This window comes from Enhydra lutris, unplaced genomic scaffold, assembly GCF_002288905.1.
Source record: "Enhydra lutris kenyoni isolate GAN:26980312 unplaced genomic scaffold, ASM228890v2 scaffoldscaffold32, whole genome shotgun sequence".
Taxonomy (NCBI): Eukaryota; Metazoa; Chordata; class Mammalia; order Carnivora; family Mustelidae; genus Enhydra; species Enhydra lutris.
Genome location: NW_019154116.1, coordinates 17,844,152 through 17,870,685, shown reverse-complemented (window position 1 = coordinate 17,870,685; position 26,534 = coordinate 17,844,152). Strand labels below are relative to the sequence as shown.

The window sequence follows — 26,534 nt, the reverse complement described above, 5'->3', positions numbered from 1 at the left end:
AAATTCCATTTTCTGACTGGCGGTAAGGCCTTTTAACACTCATGTGTAGTAACCACACAGGTATCATTAAAATGAAAAATATTCACTTTTTAGGCATATATACACTAAATCAAAAGCTCATTTTTGTTCATATATTTTTCTTCAGCTACATTACTTTTGAAAGTACAATTTTATAATGTTCAAAACAAGGCCAATTAGGCCAATATCCATAAGTTATAAATTCATTCCAAACTTTTTCTTAGAGCACTCAGTAAACAAGTGCTTCTATTTGTATCTATTTTGAGACCATTTTCAGAGAATCATACTTTAGTCAGGAAATCTGAGTTTATATAAACATTCATTATATTGATTATTTTCAGTATTACTGTGCACAATGAATTTTGTCTCTGTAGGCTACTGGAATATTTTATTTCATGATGTGTCTCCTGGCTAACGAAGACATCTAAAAGGTTATGGCCAAATTTTATATAATATTATGTATTGAAATAATTGAACCTCATGATTGAACCTAAAATACTAGTTTTGTTCAAACATATTACTTGAGATACTCAAACATACAGCTTAAAAATAGACAATGGTAATTGGTTTGATTGGATTTTAGCTCAATAGCAGAATGGATATGGAGAATAAAGCCAATAAAGAACTAATTATCTTATATTTAAAATATATGTTAAAATATATCTTATACATCTTATATTTGTTGGAAAATATAGTTAAACAATGAAAATTGTATTATTAGAATACAAGATTTGAGTCTTATCTGATTTGCAACAATGAGGGTAGCCCTGTGTTTTAAAGAGAGAGTTCCTCTTACCTTTTTTTGTCCTTTAAAATTCTTTACAAGCTGGTGGTTTCATTATTTATTAAACAGTTCATGATAATGTCCTCTTTACATAAGGTATTTATTTAGGAAAAAATACAGCAAAGAATACCTCAATCAAAAATGTTTATTTTTCATGCTCTATTTATCAATTGAATATTTATAGAGTAAATTAGATCAGCTTAAGAATCTATAGAACAAAAAAAAAGAATTTATAGAGCAAATTAAATAGGTTTAAGAATAAGTTTTACATAGTTGTGATTCTTACTATAAATTGCAATAATGTTTACAAACATAAATACTGTTGCAGGAGGAAAAATACCTACTAAGTCAGAATGCATGGAATAGAAATCTAATTATAATCCCTTAGATAAGTAGAGATTTACTTTTCTTGTGTAAAAAGCATCCCAGAATTGAACACCTTAGGTCTGGCATGGAAACTCCAAGACAGCATCAAAAAATGGCCTTTTGATTTTCTGGTTCTTCATATCAAGCTTTCTGCTTTCATCCCCGTGTTGCAAAGTAGCTTCTATGTGCCTAGTCTTTGTGTCAGCGACGTATGGAAAAGGTGAAGGAAAAAAGTAGGAAAGATGAAAGAAAAGCAGCAGAACTACATACCGATGTGTCTGTCCATTTAAAAAGGTTTTCCTAAAACCCCCAAACATGTTCTTCAAGTTTATCTCACTAGCCTGGGTGGAATCCCATATCTACCTTGGCTCCAAATTATTAAGGAGAGGTATACATTTTAAGCAGACATACTGCTAGCTGAGACACAGTCCATTGAAAATGGATTCTATTAATATGGAAGAATTCTATTAATAAAGAGAAAGGAGATAGATATTGGAGAGACCACTAGCAGTGACTGCCGTACTCATTAACAACTTTGCAATCAGATCCCAAAAGGCTAGGATATCATTAAAGAGATTGCTAAAAGGAACAGTTCATGTAGCCTAAGGGGCCTCAAAGACAACATATCTTACTGTCTTTTATGATTTAGTCATTTACTGAAATGCTTATTGGACTAATCATGGATTGAAAGCTGCAACGAGTAAAGGTAGAAAGTGGGAAAGTATGGAGTCATTTACATCTGCATTTGTGCTCCCTACCTTCTAACTACCGAGGACTGGGCAAGATACTGAACATCTCTTGACATTTCTTTTCTAACTTATAATATGGGAGAAATTTTAGAGTGAGCACATTATTTGTGTGCAGTAGATACGAAATATTAGATGACTTCCCATTTTTTCTCAAAATTCATGTAATCAATAATGATTTTCAATGACTAAGATATTCAGAAGAAAGAAAACGGAGTGTCAATGAAATTTTGATTACTTCTTTTTTTCTAGTAATGTCAGTAAACAATTCTGAGAAAACAATCTGTTGGTTTCAAGAACTATGGCAGGCTTTGTCTTAAGCTGAGTAGATATTCAGTAGAGTGTAAATGTACTTTTATGGCTGAAGAATATAGTAAAATGAATTGCACATTGACTGTATTCCTAGGTATGACAGGAGAAACATTTTTGCGTTATTCCCGCCACTACTTAAAGACTAAATGTGATTATCTTTGCTTCTTCTACATGGCAGGGATGTGAGTCCTCCTGGTTGTTGCAAAATTTCCAGCCAGTAAAACAGGCACCTTGTGACTGGAGATTGAATAAGTATGTCCCCTTACACTTAGAAATGGTCATGGTGATAAACTGAATCTGAGTTGGGACAGCAAGAATCAAGAACTGAGAATCAAGCCCCTTGCTTTTTGGTCTAAGTTAATCGGGTCAAGTGCCCACCCGTGTCTAGTCTTCCTGCTCTCTTTGAGATTTCCTATACCCTTTCATTTATTTTGCCTGCAGAAATAATTTGATATCAGGCAGATCCAGTCTCAATATTCCATGTGACATTTATAGAGGACACAGAGATGTTGGCTCAGAATATCAAATATGAGCGTAAAAGAACAGAAGAACATTAAGCGTAAGAAGAAACAGAAGGCAAGAGTTTATCCATGACCAAGCCTTCGTTCTAATAGGAAAAGAGCAGATCAGCTCAGGTAACAATGAAGACATGAATATATACACAAATGGTTAGAAGGAAAATAATAGCTAATGCTTAATAGTGCTTAATTTTTACACTGCACTCAACCCTTTGCGTTTGCTATTTAATTACCAGAGCTGTCACTGTTATTCTCATTTTGCACCAAAGAAGCGGACTGTGTTCTTTAAGGTCATAACATCAAACTCAGCCAGTTTAACTCCAAAGTCTGTGCTTTTAAATGGTAGTCTATGTTATATCTACGTAAAAACAACAAATAAATTAAAAATAAATTTAAAAGGAAGGCTTAAACTATTGCTGAGTCCACTGCTTTGGGGGAAAAAAAAAACTTGATAGACAGACCTACCCATGTTTATGACTGGAAAATTCCACAGCACCTGGGCACCTGTAGGCTAGACTAGCAGTTCCAAAGAGATGCCTTTAACGGATACTGTTCACTAATAGTAAGATTTATCACAGACATTATGGAAGTCATTTAATGGCCTCAGTACTCTTGGAGACATGTTCTGGGAATATATGTTTCAGGCTGTTGCAGTTCTTTTCAGATCAAATCATATTTCTTGTGAAAACAGTGTTGTGTTAACTGATGGATCATCAAACCTGAAGAGATAGTTCAATGGGTCTGTATCCTGGACTGAAAAAGGAAAGTCAATTTTTATTTGCTCTTAGACTCATGTTTTGAATCAAATAATATTAGATACAATGGGAATGTTAGAGAAAATGGCCTCAAGTTTGCTTGTTAACTGTCCATGCTTCATTTTTAAGACCAGGATAAAAGTATGTGACAAAAAAGCATCTAGAGATGATTGAACAATGATTTTCTCATGGTGGAGCTATAGGTCTGCATTAATTGATACATGAAAAAGAACTGGTGAGTCTCAGCTAAGAAAGCATAATAAATAAAAGTTAATTTGTTAAAAAAAAAAGAAAAAAAGAAAGAAAGAAAGAAATCAAGAGCTACTATTGTTTTAGTAAAGGAATCGCTGTTGTTCTTTGTAATGTACTAAAGCGTGAATTAACTTAGGAGACCAGCTGTGGTTCACCAGAGATGTTCACTTCAGTAACACAAAAGAATAGGTTGTCTCTATATGTTTAATTTTTTTTCAGTGAACGTATCTACTTTTATTATTGTACTAAAGTAAGCAAAAACAAAAACAAAACAAAACAAAACAAACAAACAAAAAAAACAGATAACCAAGTAAAGATAACCACAAAGGTGTATATTTCTACTTAGAATTTTAATTCAGAGTGCATGTACTTTAACCATGAAGTTAATCAAACTCGTATTGTTTGGATCATGTTTAGGATGTTTAGGATATCAACATTATCAAATAAGACTGGCACACAATGATTGACAGAGGGTAAGGAAGATTTGTCCTAGTAAGTGGTGACAAGAAGGCAGCTTGGAATTAACCCATTGGAATTAACCCAGCTTGGAATTAAGCCCTGGTAAATCAAAAGTCTTTATGATACACGTAAAGATCATAGTTAGCTAGATAAGAATGGTCACATATACTTAAAGCAGAACAGTCTGTGACTCGCTAAACTGTTAACAATCCTTTGTTTTCAACACTAATTGACATAATGCAAAAATATTATGTTGCTGATCTATTTTTACAAAGCTAACAATAACATTTATCCCAGTGTCTCCCAAAATGTTTTGGACCATGCCCCCCAGAAGTAATGTATTTCGATACCCAACACAAATACATACTCACCCACTCATAGAAAATCCTGGAATTAAAAAAAAATGTTTCATAAGGAAATGTATCCCCTTACAATGCATAATGGTAATTTGCCCTATTCTGTTCTATTCAATTACATTCTATTCTACTTCATTCAATTATATTTATTAATGAAAAGCTTAACCCATTAAATTGATTTCATGATCCACTAATGAGTCATGAACCACAATTTGAAAATTAATATTTAGACTATAATAATCACATTTGGTTAGAGCAAGCCACAAAAATATATAATAAGAGTAGTCTGTAATTATCACATTAAACTATTTAGACAATTGTATAGACATTGGGGAGGGTATGTGCTATGGTGTGTGCTGTGAAATGTGTAAGCCTGATGGTTCACAGACCTGTACCCCTGGGACAAATAACATATTATATGTTAATTAAAAAAATAAAAATAAATGTAAAAAGACAATTGTATTGTGAAAAGAAGTATTTAACTAAATTCTTTTTAATTGGAAAAAATAACTTGATTCTTAATACTGTTCATCTGAGATGTAGGCATGATTTGCAGTGTGTTACTTATTATCTATGATCACTTTTCCTCCCCAATTAAATAGGTCCCATGTGTAAAGATGGTTTCCTCAATGAGTCTAGAGACATGAATGTGGAATGAGATATATAAAAGGAAGGAGAATTAGAAATATTAGTGAAAAGGATTAGAATAGAGTAAGATCAAGAGAAGAAAATCACACCGGGGCCCCTTGGTAGCTCAGTCCATTAAGCATCTAACTTCAGCTCAGGTCATGATCTTGAGATCTAGGGATTCAGCCCAGTTGTTTATTTATTTATTTATTTATTTATTTATTTTTAAGATTTATTTATTTATTTGAGAGAGAGAGAGAGAGCACCCAAGCCGAGGTAGGGGCAGAGGGAGAGGGAGAGAGAATTCTCACGAAAACTCTGTGCAGAACCCAGGATGGGGCTCAAGCCCAGGACACTGAGATCATGACTTGAGCTGAAATCAAGAGCTGGGTGCATAACTGATTGAGCCACCTGGTGCCCCCATTTTTTAATGTAAGAAGCTCTTTATTATTATTATTCTTAAAATTCTGGCCCTGGCAATATTTTGTAAAGAATTAGTATCAATGAGATTTTACTCAGATAATTCCAGATAAGTAGGCTGGTGATTCTTATATTTTGGAGAAATACACAATTTTTTAAAATATTTTAATGTGACTTGATGTCACAATTATGACAAAATTTTTAGGTTTTTTTTTAAGATTTTATTTAATTATTTATGTATCTATTTGACAGAGAAGAAGAGCTCACAAGTAGGCAGAGAGGCAGGCAGGAGAGGCGGGGAAGCAAGGCTCCCTGCTGAGCAGAGTGCTCCATGTGGGGCTTGATCCTAGGACCCTGAGATCATGACCTGAGCCAAAGGCAGAGGCTTAACCCACTGTGCCACCCAGGAGCCCTATTAGGTCTTTTTTTTTTTTTTTTTAATATTTTATTTATTTATTTGACACAGGGAGAGAGAGAGAGAGCACAAGCAGAGGGGGAGTGGCAGGCAGAGGGAGAAGGAGAAACAGGTCCCTGCTGAACAAGGAGCTTGATGTGGGGGTCATTCTAGGACCCCAGGATCATGACCTGAGCCAAAGGCAGACACTTAACCAACTGAGCCACCCAGGCACCCCAAATTATTAGATCTAGTTTCAAACAAGAAATGATTTGAATCTTCCTTACCATATAAAATCAATTTGGAATATAATATGAAGGAGAAAATTAATGTTGGTGCTAATAGTAAAAAACATACACGATTTATGGAGGGGGAACTAGAATTGTATTGCCATAGTGGTGCATGTGTATGTAATTTGGAAGCTTAATTTTTCAGATTTAATAAAGAAGGAATGTTCTAGTTTTGTCCCTTTTCCCCTTGTTGACTATTATTGCTGCTACATGACTAAATTTTATCATTTTTGCCCCCTGTGTGTGCAGGTAGTGCTTATTCTAATTAAATACACAGGGTTAGGAAGGAGAAAAATTAATAATTATACAGGACAGTGTTGAGAAAGTTAGAATGAAAAACCATTTGAACCCCAATGTTGAAGTTCTTTTCCCCTTCACACATAGGTTTTTATCATAATCTCCATCTATCTGACCAAGAGACTTCAAAATAAGAACAGTCTTTTTTAAAACTTGTTTTTATATAGGCACCTGGGAGGCTCAGTTGGTTAAGTGACTCCCTTTGGCTCAGGTCATGATCCTGCAGTACCAGGTTCAAGACCCTCATCTGGCTTCCTGCTCAGCAGGGAGTCTCGTTCTCCCTCTGACCCTCCCCACTCTCGCTCTCATGCTTTCTCTCTCTCTCTCTCAAATAAATAAATGAATAAAATCTTTAAAAAAAAACCCTTACTTTTTATAGAATGTTTTCCTTCTAAGGAAACATATCCACAGCTCTCAAATCACTTGTATCATGCAACGACTTTTAAAATGTTTATCCCCAAATTGAAAACATTATCATGATGTGTAAAATCACTGTAGATTTTATTAGTATCCATATATAATCAGGAACATTACTTATTTATAATCTATTAGCTTGGGAATTTCTGTATTTATTTGGTTTACCTATTTGAAGTATAAAGAAAAATGACTAAGAGTGGATACCCAGGTAGCTCAGTCGGTTAAGCATCTGCCTTGGGCTCAGGTCCTGATTTGGGATTGAGCCCCATGTTGGGCTCACTGCTCAGCGGGGAGTCTGCTCCTCCCTTTCCTTCTCCTCTGTCCCTCCCCCTGCTCATTCTCTCTCTCCCTCTAAGAAATGAATAAAATATTTTTAAAAAAGCAAATGAGAAGTGACTATTAAAAGTACATGTATTATTTGACATTTTGATAACTACTGAGAGAGAGAGAGTCTTGTGTCCCTATAAAAAAGAAAATTGTACTCAATGAACCGATACACAACTAGTTATTGTGTATAAAAGTAGGAAGCTGAGAATCTTCATTTTACATTCAAGTGACATAATTCCAGTTATATCATGGCATTTCTAGCAATTTATCACATAGTTTCCCATGGAGAAATATCACTTTTAGTCTTATCTGTCACTGTTTACTTCAAAAACTGTATAATGTATAGTAGACTATTTATGGGCAAGATAAATTATATTGCAGCTTTAATTTTTCAGGTTTACAACTCTCACTTGTGACATAGAAAATGGAAAGATTTAAAATCCATTTCAAGCATGTAACTATAATTTCGTAAAATTTTATGTTCCACCATATATAATGTGTGATAAAAGATGTGTAGTACAGAAAATATTCACCAATACTGCCTCCTCATGACTGTAGGTTTGGGGCCTTTTAAGTAGGGTTAAATGTTCAGGTGAAAGGTTCCCTTTTCTTTGTTGAAAAATTTACAAAATGGCTTACAGTGAAATTAAAAATAAAATAAAATAAAGAAAGTGCATTATGCATTATTTAGACTAAGTCAGGACACCTGAGTTTTGTTTCCAGGTTCTCAACTTTTGAGCAACAATATACTAGACTAGTATTTCGGTATTCCAAACCCGAGGCTCCTCATTCCCAATGCTAAGGAGGAAAGGATTATTAACTATGTCAAAGAAGATAATACTTATAAAAATAATTAGTACATTTGTATAAATTATTCAAGTGGAAAATATCAGTATAATTGTTAATAATCAAATAATCCCATTTTTTAAATTTATCTTCTCCACACACATACCCAAGTCTGATAATAAAACTTATGTCGACTTCCATGTTATTTTCCCTGTGTTGCTAATGGAGCTTGAAATTGATGGAGTCATTTCTAATCCTGGCATTAATCTATATTCTCCGTCCCTGATGCTTTTTAGTGCTACTGACTTTTCCCTCACATAAATGCCGTACCACATTTACATATGAAATCTTGATGAGATACAGTAGATGGGATTTATCTTATCTGAAATCATCAGAAAACCAAGTTGTTGTTGTTGTTGTTGTTTTTACTTTTAACTGTTTTAAAGTTTATGAACACAAAACATTTTGATTTATTAAACATTATAAGGTGACTTTCATGAGCCAAGTTGCCTGAAAATAGCAGCAGATATTTTCACTGCACATAATGGAAAAGAATGCTGTGCAGAGAGTTGGAGAACCTGGTTTCTATTCTTGATTTCTGTAATTAACTAGCTCTATGATATTGAGGAAATCACTTAGCCTTTCTAATTCTGTTTCTTCATTTGTGGAATGAAAGAATTATAACAATGTTTTCTAAGGTACTTTCCAGTTTCAAAGGCCTGATTTTATGCCATGACAGAAGCCGTGCACGAAGGCCATTTTTTCTTTTCTTTTTAAATCTCCTTCTTACCAAGGTAAAATACACTAACAATGTTTTTTAAATATCCCAAGGATAATTTGGCTTAATTCTTGCCTATAAGCAACATAATGGGCAGATAGCCAGAGTGATCAGCTTCTTCAGTTAAGGATTTATGCAGCGGTCTGGAGTGGCCAGTTTAAGAATCATGGTAAAAATTGTTCTAGGACACAAAAGATACAGCTTACACCTTAGATAGGCAGCTTTTTTTTTTCTTTTTTCTTTTTCCTTTTTTGTATGTGAACTGATATATAACTGAGCTGACTGTTCAAATGCCTTATTATGCTCCTTCCTATGAACAGAGCCAATAAATTTCAAGCATCATTAGCAGCAAGTGTGTACTCAAAACCAACAAATGATTTGCCAACTTCTCAGAGAAGTCTTCAAGATATAAAATGAGTGGAAACCTTGTTATTTTCTGCAAGCATAGAAGGATCATAGAAGCAAAACTACTCGACATTTTATAAGGCAATAAATGCAGCCTGTTTTAAACTAAAATACAACATTATTTGTGGTTTTTTATGTGAGAGGATTCGAAACTTGGAATTAAAGGAAAATTATCCTCAGCCCAAAGTGTTTACCCACAAAAAGGAAGGGGATTGGGTTTAGGCAACAGTTAAGTTGTCGTATCATAAGGTTCAAGCAGAAAATTTCAAAAGCATTGTGTGGATTGCTACTTTTCCAGTGTGTACCCGTTATCTGAATTGGGGTCTAGGACTGGGAAGGTATGGCAAACCATGGCCCTTCTTCCTTCCTTCTATACTCTGCATAATGAGTAACTGCTAAGGGTTTGTTGTAAGACATTCTATGTTAAAGATAAATCCTTAGAATGCCTGGCTTAGAGAATTCTGATATGGAACATGATACAATGAATGGGGCTATGGATTTGATTCAAGTTTATTTACTGTCATTATTTGAGTGGCAGAAGCAGAGACCTTTGCCAGAAAGTGTGTGTCTGTACAGATGAGACAACACAACTTATTTGACTTCCCGCAACAGTTTGCTTGATGAAAGCTCTGCCCTGGATCCCAACATCAGCGCAAGGAGATCAATTGTGCAGGTTTCTCTTATTCCTAAGTTTAGATTGGCAGATATTTCACTCTGACCTAATACAAGAGACAGAGTTGTTTCAAATTGCATAAAAGATGAAGAGGGAGCAATAGTAAAATCTGCTGCACTTTGTGTGTGTGTGTGTGTGTGTGTGTGTGTGTGTGGTTTTTTTTAAGTGACTTTGGATGTAGAACAGATTCCTTACCTATGTTGATCTTTGAGGACTTACTGATGAATTTGTCCCCAAATCTGTGGCACTGGAATACAATTAGTATTCAATAACATGGAAAAATAAAGTGAGCAGTTTTGCTTTGGATTTTCTTTTCTTTTTTTTTTTTTTTTAAGATTTTATTTATTTGTTTGAGAGACAGAGATCACAAGTAGGCAGAGAGGCAGACAGAGAGGAGGAAGCAGGCTCCCTGCTGAGCAGAGAACCCCATGCAGGGCTTGATCCCAAGACCCTGAGATCATGACCTGAGCTGAAGGCAGAGACATCCCACTGAGCCACCCAGGCACATGGATTTTCTTTTGTTTGTTTGTTTCCTTCTTTTTTTGACTGACAAAAGCAAATTCAGAGTAAGAGGTTTATGAGTTCATTCTATGAGGAAAAGTCCAGACAATTTCAGGAATTAATGTGATGTTCTCAGAAAGACTCCCTCTCTTCTTCCCTTATTTCTGTCAGTCTCCTTTTGTATATAGACTTAATTTTCTTCTATCTTTAAGGCACCTCCTTTATGGTGTGCAGAGTACAGAGTGAGGTAGAAACTATCTTGGTTAGTAGTCAGCTACTTCATTGACTGGAAAGGCAGATGCTAACATTGGCCAGACCTGCAATCTCTGCCCGTAGTATGGTCAAAGGGACAAAGTGCAGTGATTAACAATATTACTAGATTCACAGAGTGAATGTGTATGGAATCACTTATACAAAGGAAGTAGCAGATGTATTTACTAGAAATGGTAGAGTAGGGATATAGGCAGGGAAGAATTCAACAAGCAAACAAATTAAATAATGTGTCAGAAAATTGAGGCACTGTGACATACTGTGACATAATGATTTATAGGAAATATGTATTTGGTCATTCAGATAATGAAATATATATTTCTCAGTTATATTTGGTCCTCATCCACACTTCCTAAAAATGCTGAAAAGCCATTGAGATTACATGAGTGTCTTGTTATTAACAAAGGTGACTTTTGGATCCCACCAAAGGGCAAGGGCTCATTGGAAGGAGGACCAATGGCTTGACTAGAGGGTTGGAACTTTCAAACCTATCCCCTGACCTCAAGAAAGGAGAGAAGGACTGGAGACTGAATCAGTCAATGGCCAATGACTTAGTCAATCATGACTATGCCATGATGGCTCCATAATAACCCCAAAAAACTGGGTTCAAAGAGATTCTGGGTTGATGAATACATGGAGACGGGGGAGAATGGCACCCTGGAGAGAGCATGTAAGCTATACATCCTTTATCTATCTCTTCATCTGGCTCTGTATTCATATCCTTTATCATATCACTAAATAAACAGGTAAACATAAGTAAATGTTTCCCTGAGTTCTCTGAACCACTCTAGCAAATATAAAGACCCTAAAGTGCTGGCTGTTGGAACCTCCAATCTGTAGCTCATCAGTCAGAAGCACAGGTGTGGTAACAGCCTGGGGCTTGCAACTGGAGTTGAGGTGAGGCTTGGGAAGTAGTCTTGTAGGACTGAGCCCTTAACCTCCGGAAGTTGATGCTATCTCTAGGCAGACAGTGTCAGAATTGAGTTGGATTCTTAGACATCTTGCTGCTGTTTGAGAATTGCTTGGTCTTGCAAGTGGGGGAACACTACTCCATACATTGGGTTCAGGAACCCTAAAAGAATTGGTGTCAGTAGAGGCACATAACCAAGTAATCAAAATTTCCTTTTAATCAAAAGTCATGATTTTAAAAATGAAGTAACAATAATATTGGATTTCTCTAATTATTTATTAGTACTAGTTTTCCATTTTTCCACAACAAATTCTCTCAAATGGAACAGCTTAAGACTCAGTTCTGCAGCAGAAATTTGGCACAGAATAGTGGGGGGGTGTGTTCAAGGCCTCACAAGATTGAAACCAAGGTGGCAGTTGGGTGTCAAGCTCTTTCTTGAGGGGGACAAAATAGCTTTCAAGCTCATTCAGACTGTTGGCAGAATTTATTTTCTCGCTATAGACCTGAGGTCCTCTTTATACTACTAGTGGGGATGTGGGACTGCTGCCAGCTCCTAAAGGTTGCCCCTCTGTATCAGCAATTCTAAATATGACCATTTGTTTTCTTCTAAGCCAGCTGGAGTATGTCTCTCTAACTTCCTCTTTCTACCCCTGAGGTGGGGGGACTCTCACTCTTTTAGAGATCTCATGTGATTAGGTCTGGCCCACCAACATAATATAACCATAAGAATTAAATTTATAGTCTTCACAGTCCTGGGGAACATTCAGGGAAAATGTACACTAATGGGAGAGAAGCCTTGAGTAATATGGTAGAATCCTGCCTACCACAACATATTTTGGAGTTCATCCATAATTGAGAATTAAGTCTTAATGTGATTTCAATTCTGTATTGAATATGCACAAGTTTTATGATTTAAAATAATACAATGAAGTATGATTGGACCCTGATTAGTCCCAGAAATTCTGTATATAGCTTATCTTAATCAGCAACCAAGGAGATATATATATATATATATAGATAGATAGATAGGAGAGAAAAGTTGTTAGAAGTGGTTAAGGAGATCAGTAAACAGACTCTCTCTCTCTCTCTCTCTCTTTTTTTTTTTTTTAGATTTTGGAAATAACATAACTATACAGTCTATTCATGTCAGTTTTCAGAAAATGTGTTACATGTACATATACACACGCAATTCTATAGATTCCATGAATTATTAGGAAAACTTAATAATAAAGCAATTCAGTTTCTTCTGAAAACCAATTACATTTTGAGGGATTTATTCATCATTTAAGGTCTCAATGTCAAATTAAGCATCTGCTTTTATAATCCTGAATTCCTTTTAAAAAAATAATTTTGACCTTTAAAACTTCAATAGCTTGAAATTGATTTATTTCTCTCAGGAATCCAATAATATATATTTGCTAAAAGCAGTCAAAATTGACGTTCCAGCATCTGTGAGAGCTGTTTGCATTTTTTTCTTTCTTTCTCTCTCTCTTTCTTTCTTCCTTTCCTTTCTTTTTTTTTTTTTTATCCCTTATTTTTTTTCCTTTTAATCCCTTATTATTTTTTTTTTCCTTTTAAAGTCAAAGTCAAAGTGGAACTATTACCTCTTTGGAAGTTTCTTGGAAATCCTGTTATCCCAAGTGGAAAACGAGTGAACCCTGAGACTGATTCCTTCTTTAATGTGTTTATAAGAGAGATTTTAGAAAAACCTCTCAGTTAGTGCATTTCTTACATAGAATAGACACTATTTCTATTTCTCATTAGCACATCGCGATTTAGCATTTTCATACTATTGGACAAAAATGAATATTTCATGTATATATTATCATGCAAATAAAATAATATTTATGACACTGTTATAGGATATAAGACTGAGAGATATGAATTCTTAACAGTAAAATTGACATGAAACAGCTTGACTCAAAATACAAAGAAAGCAACTGGTTAAGTACTTGGATTTATTTTTTCTGCATTTGTGATATTATACTTTCAAAATCCATTTAAAGTAGTTATTGTAAAGTGAGGAAGGGAAATAAAAGACTTCAGTGAGGTAGCTTTGTGCTTGAACACATAAAGCAATCCCCACAGTAATGCACACTACAGAAAATGGGTCACCTTCAAACCACCTTTGAAATAAGCAGATAATGTAATTTTCAGCTTGTGTTCTTAAGAGCGTTGTTTTATAGAATGCATATCTATTGGCCTTTTATTCATTTTGCAAAATTTGCATGTGTGAGCACATAAAAACACATACAAATATTCTTTCTCTTTTTTCTCTGCCATATACAAATATGCACACGTCTAAATGTTCCTACACACGCGGACATATCTGTTTATTTGATTATTATTTCTTGTGAAAAGGCACACTATTTCTCTATTGAAATGTAATTATTCCATTATGTTTTTAACATAATGGTTTTCTATATGCGTCAAAACAAATGATATAAACAATGTGCAGAACCTTAGAAAAAATTATTTTTCATTGAAATATTTTGTTGATATAATTGTATGTTTAAAAGATAAATTTTGTTCACTTTTTTCTAGTTGACTATTAATTGTTCCAAATATGTAGTTGACACTTAGTATATTAAGATGATTCCTAACTAAAATGTAGTCTTACTTTGTATTTTAAATAAAAACACAAACATAACATGCTTTTTAATTATGTAGTATATGCTTATGAAAAACTTCTATAGAAGAGTATGATTTGAGAGACACAAAACTGTAAAAAGACAGTGGTTCTTTAAAGATTTATTATTTGTTATTATTTAAAGATTCTTTAAAAGATAGAGAGCAAGAGAGCAAGCGATGGGAGAGGCAGTGGGGTTTGATCTCAAGACCCTGAAGTCATGACTGGAGCCAAAATCAAGAATGGACAATTTACATGTAGGCTGGAATCACCTAAGCCATGTAGGTGCCCCAAGATACACAGTGTTTTGAATGAATATCTTTTTTGCTATGATCCAAATTATTCCCCACTGGACTTCTCTCCTTGAGAGCAAATACTGTTATGTTCTCTATTCTAGTGCCCAGTGCAATCACTAACAGGCAGTACAAAGTGTTCTTGAATAAAACTATTCTCTTTAATGTGTCCATAATAATGCAACCCGGTTTTGCTCAAACTGTAGTAGTATTACAAAACTAATACTTGGGCAGGTTTTATATGTGGCTCTGACCATTTGTTTGTCCTTTCCTCTTAAGGGAGACCCAGTTTTGAAAGTTAAGGGAGAAAATGACATTATATGACTCAAATTAAAAGAGAACTGATTGAGCTGAAGTGCTAGTCTCAAGGATACACGGAGTTAGACTGATCTGAATCTCAGCTTTGTGTCTATGTCTTGAGCCAACTCAGTTTCTCTGTGCCTAATTTATCCATCTGCAAAATGAGGATGGTAATAGTAGGGTTGTCCTTATAGGGTTGTTCTGACTATTAAAGTGGTTTTAGACATATAAAACCTTTAGAAAATTGCCTGGAAAAAGTAGAAGCTTGATAGTGTTTTCTATCATTATTTTGGATCCAATTAGTTTTCTTGTATCTATGAATATAAATTAATGTAAATGGAAACAAATATCGTTATACTGGGCTCATTGGAATGTAAATGGAGAGAAACAAAGGGAAATAGACATTATGAAGTTCTCTACAGTACCCTCCAAATTTTATGATATCAGTATTAGAATCCACATTTTATGTATGAGGATTCTGACACCCAAAGAAGTTTAGCAACTTATACAGTAACATCCAGGTAAGAAGTCACAGGTTTGGGATTCTAACTTTAATGTTTCATGCTCATGGTCATGGATTTCAGTCATTCCATGTTTTACATTAGAGGTAAGATTTGGGTCTGTCTGATTTATTAAAATAATTAAATGCATATACAAAGAAGTTAGGATAGAACATGTAACTTTTGGAAATTAAATTATACATCTTGATTAAACAGTCCATTTATCTTATTTATCATGCTAGCATATTACTGATTGGTTTGAGAACTAAATCTTCTAGAATTTGTAACATAATGCCTGGTATTCAGTAAGGGCTAATAATAAAAGCAATAATACAGAGAAATAGTAACAAGTAACAATAAGTTAATGACTGACATCTAATTGTAATAATGTATAATTATTACTTAAAACTCACCTATTAAAATTTATTTTGAATGTAGAATAAATCACACAAATGACACTATCTAGTATTCTGAAAAACAACCACATTTGAAATCATACATAAATTCACTTTCATTTCAAATAGAGATTCCATTACTGAAAATTTGATAAGAATATTTTATTGTCAGGAAATGTTTTGTTACCTAAAACCTGACTTTGTGAAAAATGTTTTACAGCTTTGGAAATGTAGGGAAGAAATTATTTTAACCTTCTCCCATATTTTTCTCCCAAATCCAGGCACCACGCCAATGACCTCTCAAACTTCTCCAGAAGTACCTATTAATATGTTGTGACACTCTCAAATGACATAATGTAATCTGCGTGAGCTAAAGTTGTAAAATATGACAATCCAAAAGATCAGTTAGGATACCCCTCATACGTAACCATACATGCAATATTCAAGGAGAAAAAGAAAAATGATAGAGAGCATTGGGTGAAAAGGATGTTTTTTCTTTTACAAGATGTGTAATATATCCTAGTACATTAGATTTTGTTGCTCCCAAGCATTGCAAATAGTCTTTGTTCTCCTTTGCTCTGCCTTGGCCTACCTCTGGGGAGGTATGGACCTTTTTGAAATGGATTTCTACTTCCTTAAATAGAAGGTGAGATAATTCCAGCTGATAAATAGCTTTGGGTCTGTAATCCAGGCTGGGGAGTTCTCAACTCACTGTGGGCTGTTAAAGGGAATGCAGAACCTTGTAAAGTGGTCTTCCTCCTCCCCAGATGGCAGCCATCAAGCTAGAAAGAACAAATGAGTCCCCTCAGGGAGTAGAATGGAATAGAATGTCAAATATTCTTGGACCTTCCATGGCTTCTGAGAGAAATTTTGCATTCTAACATTATTCAGGCAGAGTTATAGATCATCTTTGGGTCCCATCAGTAAGCAATGCCTTGAACATAATCTAATGGCTTTGTAGCTAATACAATGGCTGCTGTGATGTTTCTGAGAACAGACTAAGCATGAATGGGACACTAAACAACTACAAAAAAGGAAAATCTAAGTATTCCATAAGTACACCGAGGAGAATATAGCAAAAGTAGTTTGTTCTGTACATAATGAAATTATTTCAGCCAAAGAAAACTGCAAAAGATTTTCTCATACTAGTTTTGGCTAGTTTATCTGAGGGATCCCGTATGTAAATAGAAGAGTTATAATATTATTTCAAATCACATTCACTAACTGTTGAACCGTCATATTAAACTATTCTATGGGCTTTATAATCATTCGAAAGCTGATAAAGAGTATTACAATTTACATGCCATTATTTCACCAAAATTTGCTGAAGCATATCCTGTACAAGGAACCTTTCCCTTGGATTGAATGTGTTTATAGAGATGGCAGGCAGATGTTGTAACTCCTGTTACAAGGATCTCTCTATTAAGTAGGGTATATATTTATGCTGCCACATTTGCTCATCCATATTTTGAAACTGAAAAGATATTCTAAGGCAAAACAGTAAAGACTTAAAGGACATCTCAGGAAGTTTCTTATTCCAGCAAATTCAGAAGGGAGACTAGTTTCCTAAAAAAAGATAATGATAAGTAAATAAGTAAATATCAAAATGCATGATCCTTCTGAACTTACGGAAATTAGACACAAAAACCAAATGCAGTGTTTGAAAGTTGCTTTGATCTATGCTCAAAATATCGAGAAAGAACTAAAAAGGATATTTGAAGAGACAAATGGGGAAAATTGAATAACGGTTGGTTATTAAGTGATGATAGGTATTTTAAGTAATTTTCTTAAATTAGATAGGGACATTAAAATTATGTAGGAAATGGGCCTTATTTTCATGAAGTTGGTGCGTCAGCCTCAAGTAGTTAATTATTATGATGTTTACAATTTTAAAAAGTCTATAAAAGTAAAGCAAAATGCTGTGAGTGTTAATAATTGTTTAATCTAGAAAGTGAGGATATAGGTTTTCATTGGATCATTCTTCTAGTTTTTCTGTTGGTTTGAAGTTCTATTTAAAATATTCTTGGTAAAGGAAGATGGTATAGTGCCTACACATTTTCTTTTGTCTCATGAGAACATCAGGGAACAAAAGTATGAAACCATAATCTTGATAAGAATGATATGGCGGGCAGGTATTAAAATACTATGTGATGTACCAGAGTCTCTTATGGGCACATGGTTTGTAATTTGCAAGTACGTACACCAAATCCAATATTTGTTGAACACAAATTTTGGTTTTCAGGCAGAAACTACCTTTTCAAAATCAGAAATTTCTTCTTCCAACATAACTCATATGTGCCCCATGACCAGTAACCACCCCCTATCGTGGCAAAAAGCAAATGAAAATAAAATCACTGCTGGACACAGAATATAGAAAGCATTTTCTGTTTTATGTGTATTTTCAATCCAGAGAAAATAAGAATAGGTCCCTTATTTTGTGCAGCAGTTTCTAAAATATAATCAAGGAGATGCTAGTAAACACTTAACTTATAGATTAGCTTTCTCAAAACTTTTAAACACTGGAATTCAGATTTGCTTACACTCTGAAGCTGGTCCTCAGTATCTTTTTAAAGCCTCTCTTGGCATCTCATTTTCATGCTCCATCTGAGATGACTTGGGAAAAAATCAGAAAATAACAACACCATTTCCACAAAACAACTGCTTGGACAGTGCAAATTTCTACATCCATCACTGATGGAACTCTATTTCTGAGAGAAATTTTAAATGTCAATACTAAAAAATGGTATTATTGGAGTTGGCTGTTTTAGTCAATGCAGTGAGCACCTACTCAGAAACAGCTTAAAAAATAATTGGAATAAGAAACATTCCTCCTTTTAAAACTGTTATAAAAGAACATAATTTTATCCTTGTAGAGTTATCAGCTTTGTGTAATGTGTAGCTTAAAGCCCTGTGTAAAATGACATCATATGATTTGTCATAGTTAACATAGGCCAAACATAAGGCAAGTCAGGAGAATTCTCCTTCTGAAACCCTCCCTCCTTCTTTATGCAAATGACTCTAAGAAGTAGTTAGCTAATCCTGAATTAGCTAATTGCCGAAAGATTTAAGAAATGAATCTCATCTACAGAGATCAATTCCTGAAATCATTGAAGTTTCAAGTTTTTTCATTCATAAAAATTATGAAGCTTTTGGTCTTGATAATTACCCCTTTAGGCGACTAAACAGGAGAGTACCCCCACACACATATACATCATATTGTTTATGAAAGGATTAGCGGTGTCCATTAAATCCTTCAGACTTCCATGAGTGACTGTAATGCACACATTAAAAAATGATTTTGAAAAGGGACACCCGGCTGGCTTGGTCAGTAGAGGATGTGACTCTCAGTCATGGGGTTCCGAGTTTGAGCCCCACATTGGGGGTAGAGGTCACTTTAAAAAAAATGTTTCCGAAGAATTTCAAGTGATCTTAAAGTATAATTATGGTATTCTGTTATTTTTGCAAGTGTTGATTTTTTATATCATGTTATACGTATATATAGTTAGTGAATATTATAAAAGTGCACATAAATATATTTCCATATGTATACTCTTTTAGATATATATATATTTTTGTTTATAGCAATTTATATGTAAATGCTCACTATAACTGAAAGTATACTGAAAAGATAAAAGAAGTTATCTATAATACCCACATCAGGCCATCACTTATTTAATATTAGAACTGATGTTGGAAAAATACCTATATTTTAAGGTAGTCATTCATGTGCCAGTTCAATCAAAATTGACTAATTTTAAATATTGCCTGACAATACAGAATATTGCAGGGGGTCTCCTATGAGGTATTGTCCTGTAATGAACTGCTCTAAAAATTCTAATCCTCTCACAAGTTTTACATTAATCAACTTCATTTTCAGTTCAAAATGTTAACGTATTTTCACATGTTTCTTCTGAAGCCTCAATCTCTACAAAACTTCATTTTAGATTAGAAGAAAAAGGTAAAAGAGTAAGGAGTAACAGCAACTGAATTTAATTTCGATCTTGGATAGAGCTGAAAACACATTTGCTTTTCTATTCTTATGTCTGTTCGAAAAGAAAACAGTTCTGATTTTAGCCAAATGAGGATTTTTTTTGTAATTCTGCTTGGATCACATTGTAAAAACCTTCTTCAAATTTTCACTTGTTTCCCACAATATTACCACATAGTCTCAAAGCCATTGGCAAAATGGATGCAGTTTATAAAGTCTTTACTTTTGCATTGAGCTTTTGCCTGTCTCATATCTTTAGATAAATTTTAAAGCAAGAGCAATACCTGCCGTGTTGAATACTTAAATTGTATGGGTGAAATATGTAATTTGAAATTCGGAAGTTCAAAGTACATTTATCTACAGCTTGATTTTACACTTGAAACTTCCTGTGCTTCATAAGAGTTTGTTAAAAAAAAAAAAAAGAAAGAAAGAAAGGAAGAAAGAAAGAAAGAAAGAAAGAAAGAAAAGAAAAGAAAAAGAAAAATAGGGGGGAAAATCTTCTTCATCATTTATAGCAATTTTCTTTAGACTTGAGTAAAATGTGCGGAAACGTGAAAGAAAAATCAAAATCATGTGCCCTCTTTTTGTTCTCTTATTCTTTTTACTATAACACGGACCCAGGAATCAATTCTTTGTTATGCTCTTATACAAATATACTTTCAGAGAAAATTTTGAAGTAAATACAAATTCACAAAATGAACACATTCATTTTAATAACATTGATTTGAAGGATGATGTTATTTTACTGAAGTTAGACCAGAACGTTGAGTTTAAGAACACAGATACAGCCACTGTTCAGTTTGGTGTTTTGTGTTTTGATTTTACTAATACTAATACACAGAAAGCCTATTGGCAAAAGGATATTTATATAATTTAAAATATTTCAAAGCTTTTTTGTGTGGGTTGAAATATTAAAAAAAAATACAGAACACATTCTTACAGAAAATTTTGCAAGAATGCTGTGCTTGTATGCAAATTTTGAAGCATAGCCCAGATGACTATGGACACTAAAAGCTTAACCTTTTTTCTTTGGCTGGTCTGTTGGCTGGAAGGACCTTTTAAATGTAAAAATGTGGACCCTGATATCAGATGACCCTACCCAAATAAGTAGGAATAGGTTAAAACATTTTAGATCAGCATCTGAATAAAAAATAGTATTTATAAAACTATACATGCTATATAATTTAAATAGTGTGTGTTTATATTATTTATAAAATATATATTTATGAGTATACCTATTCTTAGAGAACTATAAATAATGTAATATTTATATCATATAAATACATTATTGGATACTTCATGGATTTCGAAGACAATGTTCATCTTCTATTAATTCTTGGACTCCAGGGGTACCTGGGTGGCTCAGTTGGTTAAGTGTCTACCTTTGGCTCAGGTCATGATCCTGGGGTCCTGGGATCAAGCCCTGTGTCAGGCTCATTGCTCAGCAGGGGTCCTGCTTCTACCTCTCCATCTGCTCCTCCCCCTGCTTGTTCTCTTTCTCTCTGTCAAATAAATAAGTAAAATCTTTAAAAAATAATAATTCTTGGACTCCAGTTTGAAAAACATTGCCCCACAGAATCACAAAGATAATTTTTCTTCTGTTTGGTCCTCTCCTCTGTGTTATGTGTATCTTATTACATGCTATACTAAAGTGAATTATAAATGTGTTGAAAAATTAGAAGTTTGAAACTTTTCTATATTATAAGATTTCAAATATATAGAATGAATTAGAGCAAGCCATTTTTCTGTGAATCTGAAAGGATAATCAGTGATTCTATCCAACATTTGGCTGAGTAATATTGAATAACTCATTAAAAGACAGTCTGTTAAAATGAAATACTCCACTACACATATCTGAAACCATCTGGTTTGCCAAATCTCTCCTCTCCTTTCAAACAAAAAAGTTTAATGTTTTCTGAGTTCTTCTACCTTCTCTCTGACTGCATTCAGGTCATTGATTTTTTAATTTAGGATATTCAGGAGGGTTTCTGATTTGGCATTGATGAGCTCATTTATATTTATTACAACAATTACTTAAAATGAAATGAGCATACTTAAGATTAATGCATTTCATTTTATGAAAATTTTATCTCCAAAAATGTGTAAAAGAAATAAATTCAGATAACAAATTAGTTGTATTTATGCATGTTCATGTATTTGAAAGCAGTACTTAGACAATCTCTGTAATGCATTGAGAAATAAAATGGATTGACAGAAGGATGAATGGAAGGGTAGATGTGTGACCAAAAATGAGATGAGTCAAATACAGTTGATCCTTGAACAACATGGTTTTAAACTTCATGGAGGTTAAAACTCACTTACATGCATTTTTGTCATAAATACATAAACTTATGGTATCAATAAATACAGTACAATTACTGTACATATATTTTCTCTTCCTTATTTTTCCTTAATAACATTTTGTTTTATCTAGCTCATTTTATTGTAAGAATACAGGGAAGCCTGGGTGACTCAGTCGATTTCAGTTTAGGTCACAATCTCGGGGTCATGAGTTTGAGACCTGCCTTGAGCTCCCCACTCAACATGGAGTCAGCTTGGGATTCTCTTCCTTTCCGTCCACTCCTTCCCTTTCCCTTGCTCATGCTCATTCTCTTTCTCTAAAATAAAGAGATAAATAAAATCTTTTTTAAAAGAATGCAGGATATAATACAAATAACATACAAAATCTGTGTTGACTTATTGTTTATACTATTGGTAAGGCTTCCACTCAACAGTTATTTGTGGTTAAGTCTTGTTGGAGATAAAAGTTATACACAGATTTTCAACTGCACTACTACAACTACAGGGGTCAACAACCCTAATCCCTGCATTGTTCAATGTCAAATGTAAATTAAAAGGTAAATGGTGGAATATCTGGGATGTATATGTATATATAAATGTTTATTATGCTTTTTTTCTACTTTTCGTATGTCTCTAAAATATTTATAATCAAAGAGTTAGAAAAAAAAAAGAAAGAAGAAAGAAAAAGAAAAAGAAGAAAGGAAAACAATGAAAAAAGAACCATAAGATTTTTATTTCAACTTTTCTGATAAAAAATTATACTGCAAGTATTTTTATTATGGAACCATCCCTTTGACGGTGTTCTCTGTCTCTCTCTTTCTCTCTCCCCCTAAAAGCTCCATTCTGACTTAGATAAAGGAGAGGGCACTGTTAAGTACACCCTCTCGGGAGATGGCGCTGGCACAGTTTTTACCATTGATGAAACTACAGGGGACATCCATGCAATCAGGAGCCTGGACAGAGAAGAAAAACCTTTCTACACACTCCGTGCTCAGGCTGTGGACATAGAAACCAGGAAGCCCCTGGAGCCTGAATCAGAATTCATCATCAAAGTACAGGATATTAATGATAATGAGCCAAAGTTTTTGGATGGACCCTACATTGCTAGTGTCCCAGAAATGTCTCCTGTGGGTGAGTAGGCAAATCAAAATTTTGTCAGATGCACTGAAGCCTTTTCAACATTTTATTTTTTGCAGGTCGATGTAAACATCTTATTTGTAAACCAGAAGATTATTATTCTACTATAAGACACAATTATTTTCATTTATATTTTCATTGTTGTCCTTTCTGCTCCATACTAAATATACAAATAGATACATAAGTATCTAGGATATATAACATTTGTCACTACTTTTCAATCTTTGCATTTACCTGAACCCACACAATTCCTTTGTAATTAAGTATGAAGCTCAATTTTTACTAAAATCCATTGTCTTTACAATTCCAGGTACCTACATGGTGCTAAAGGTAACTACCATACCCACAAATACCAGGTAGTAATTCTTGGCTCAAAGTAAATCACCCAAAATACGTATCACTTATGAGTCTGGAAGTGGTCCAGAAAGGAGTGTGTTGTATCCTTTATAGCTACAGATACAGATTCCAGAAGGATGATATTGTTTTCTTTTTTTATTACAAGTAACCCTTAGTTATGCCATCAAAACAGGAAGCAAATATTATTGTGAGCACATTATTAGAATAAATTTACAATTAGCTATAGTATCACTGCCACTGTTAATAATTTAAATTTGATATGAATTCACACTTCATTATCAACCTAAATTTTAAAGTTCTAAGATATGTATTGTGGGGTCAATGAATCAAGGATGACAGCTTTAATGACAATTTTAAATAATTTTTATCCCAAAGTCACCACTGCCAACCCTCATTCTATTTCAAAGTAACTTGTGGTATCTAGCACATTTGTAAGATAAAGCTACCCATCACTCTGAGGTTACAACTTGAAACTCCTATCATGAGCCACTGCTAGTTTTCCTGTCTGGCATTCCTCAGAGGGCTTCTGTTGGCCTTACAACCAACCCAGACATGCAAAAACTAAACCGAGGGCAGAAGCAGGTTAGTGGCTTCAAGAATGGTCATTTGGACTCATCACAAATTCACTTGAGTTTGTTATCTATGACCTTACTAAGTATTCAAAGATCATATTCTCTCTACAACCTGAGAAATCAGCTCAAAGTCATTTACACAGATTTTAAACATTAGTGTATAGACACAGGGCTGAAAATCTGTTACTCAGTTCTTGCTACATTTTTTGAGCTGCTTTTTTTTTTTTTCTTATATGGTGCTGATTGCTAAAGATTTAGAAGTATAATTGGGTAGAAGTGTATCTTATTAAAAAGTTGCCCCCAAAATGGGAAGAGCTAGTTTTTTAATTGTGCCTTTTAATTTACTGGGAGAGAAAAATGAAGGTACTGTTTTGAGAAAAAGTAAGGCTTTTAAGAAGACAATGCTCTTTTGTACCTAAATGGTTTAACCCAGGGCTTACTTCGTGTAAACTGGAATATTTACATGAATTTATGACCCTCAGTGGCTATTACAGAAATAACATCCTTAAAGCAAACACATCCATCCCTCTACATTATTAGAAAATTCTAGTCTTATTAGATAAATAATTATGTCTTTCATTGTGCCAGTTTGGATAAAGGGAAGGACTGCAGACTCTGAACCCTTATATAAAGGAGTTCACAGCTAGCTCCTGAAGAGGGAAATAAATCTGGAATATCAGGCTAGGAAAGTGAGAAAACAAAGTGATCCCAGCTTTTGCAATATTGAGGTGAGACATAACTTGCCATACTGTGCTGAGATATCAGAAAGATCTAGGGAAGAATGAGTTTTTTAAGATTTGCACATAGGATATTACTGGAATTTCTCACCAATTACTCAGGAGACTCCAGTAAATACTTAAGCTGATTTTCAACATACCCTCCCTGCCTTTTTTTTTTTTTTTTAATAATAATAGAGGAGCATTTCTTTTGAATGTGATACCACATTGCATGCTGTGGGTTCACCTAGGTATTATTGGACTACGTTTACATAATATTCTTTTTTCAAATGTATACTAAAAAGTATAAACATCACTTACGAATTAAACATTAGAAATTAAATACCTACCCTGTACTACCTTTGCCATTCCCAGTAAACCCTGCTTCTACACAGAACCCAAAGCACAGGAGACCCAGTTAGGCTTGTGGCCTTTGTTTTTTTTTGCTTTTCCATGACCAATCTAAAGCTAATGAAAAACTACTGTGCACCCATCCGGCCATCATATTCGGCTCCTAGAGCTCCTGAGCTCCATTCCCAAGCGCACCCTTCTTACCATATGGAAATGGTCCCTGCTTAAGTCACTTAGTCCAAGGATTACTCCTAGTCCTACTCTCTCTACTTTCTTTTCCTGCATCCCTTCTAAGTACTTCCTGCCTCGGTGTAATTTTCTTTGGAAAATCGAAATTACTTTGGGTCAAGACCAGATGGAGATCTCCATGGTGTGTTAGTACAGCTATAGCACAGCAAATCTCACCGTCAGTTTTATGGATCTGTGTTTGAGGGATCTCTAGGAAATAACTTCCCTTCCCAATAATTGACAGTGTCGTTATTGACAATGTTGGAGAAGAAGCCACCAATTTACAAATACATGGAGTAAAATAGCTTCCTTTGTAATAAAAAAAAAATAAAAGAAAGAAAGAAAAGAAATATTGGGACATCAAAACTATTATGCAAATATCAAGTTAGCCATAATAGATCGTGTGTCTGAAAATGTGATAAACAATTAAACGTGGAATGGAGATGAACTAAAGTGAAACTCAACAAAGGATATTAACTTGGGGAGTGGTGTTGAGCAAGATGGGTAGAGAGTTCAGAGGAAAATCAACATTTAAGATTTACTAGACTATGGAATATAGTTTGTTCCAGGAAGTTGAAGAAAATTCTAGTAATCTATGAGATGTTTAAGAGAAAGGTCACTTTGTTACTATCTTGTGCCACATGTAATATGCCGTGGAAGTAATATTCACAGATAAAGTGCTTTTACTCTGACCCGAGGAAATTACTTAATGATCCAGATATTTTCCCAACTCAGACTTTCTCCTTGGAGACAAATTTGGACATTATGAATGTGGTCTTAATTCTTTAAGATCACTACAGTAACAATGACTTACAGTAACGTGCCTTCTTTAATACCTGTGGTTAATGCATGGGCATGGCTTCTGTTTCAGTAACTTCTCCTAGGGAGCTGACAGGTGTAACATCTTTAAACCCTTATTCGTGCTTGTATTATCTTCTTCTGGCTGAGCTAAGTCAGTTTGAAGCAGCTGATTGGGTTACTCATCAACAGGTCTCTATGACACATTTTATAAATGCTGTGAATCATAATTTCTGTATTAAGACCTACCATTTCCTGAGCAATAGTGAGGGGCCAGGTAATCCAACTCAAGATTTGTATTATTATTA

At 34.3% G+C, this 26,534-nt stretch overlaps 1 protein-coding gene across 2 annotated transcripts in view; it reads left to right on the top strand.

Moving 5' to 3' along the window:
* LOC111153436 (cadherin 12) overlaps nucleotides 1-26,534 on the top strand; it is a 254,044-nt gene that overhangs the window by 42,300 nt on the left and 185,210 nt on the right. For both annotated transcript variants that reach the window (XM_022512453.1, XM_022512452.1), the window contains exon 2: nucleotides 22,904-23,198. In XM_022512453.1, coding sequence (XP_022368161.1) covers nucleotides 22,904-23,198 — 295 coding nt within the window. The remainder of the gene's footprint in view (nucleotides 1-22,903; nucleotides 23,199-26,534) is intronic.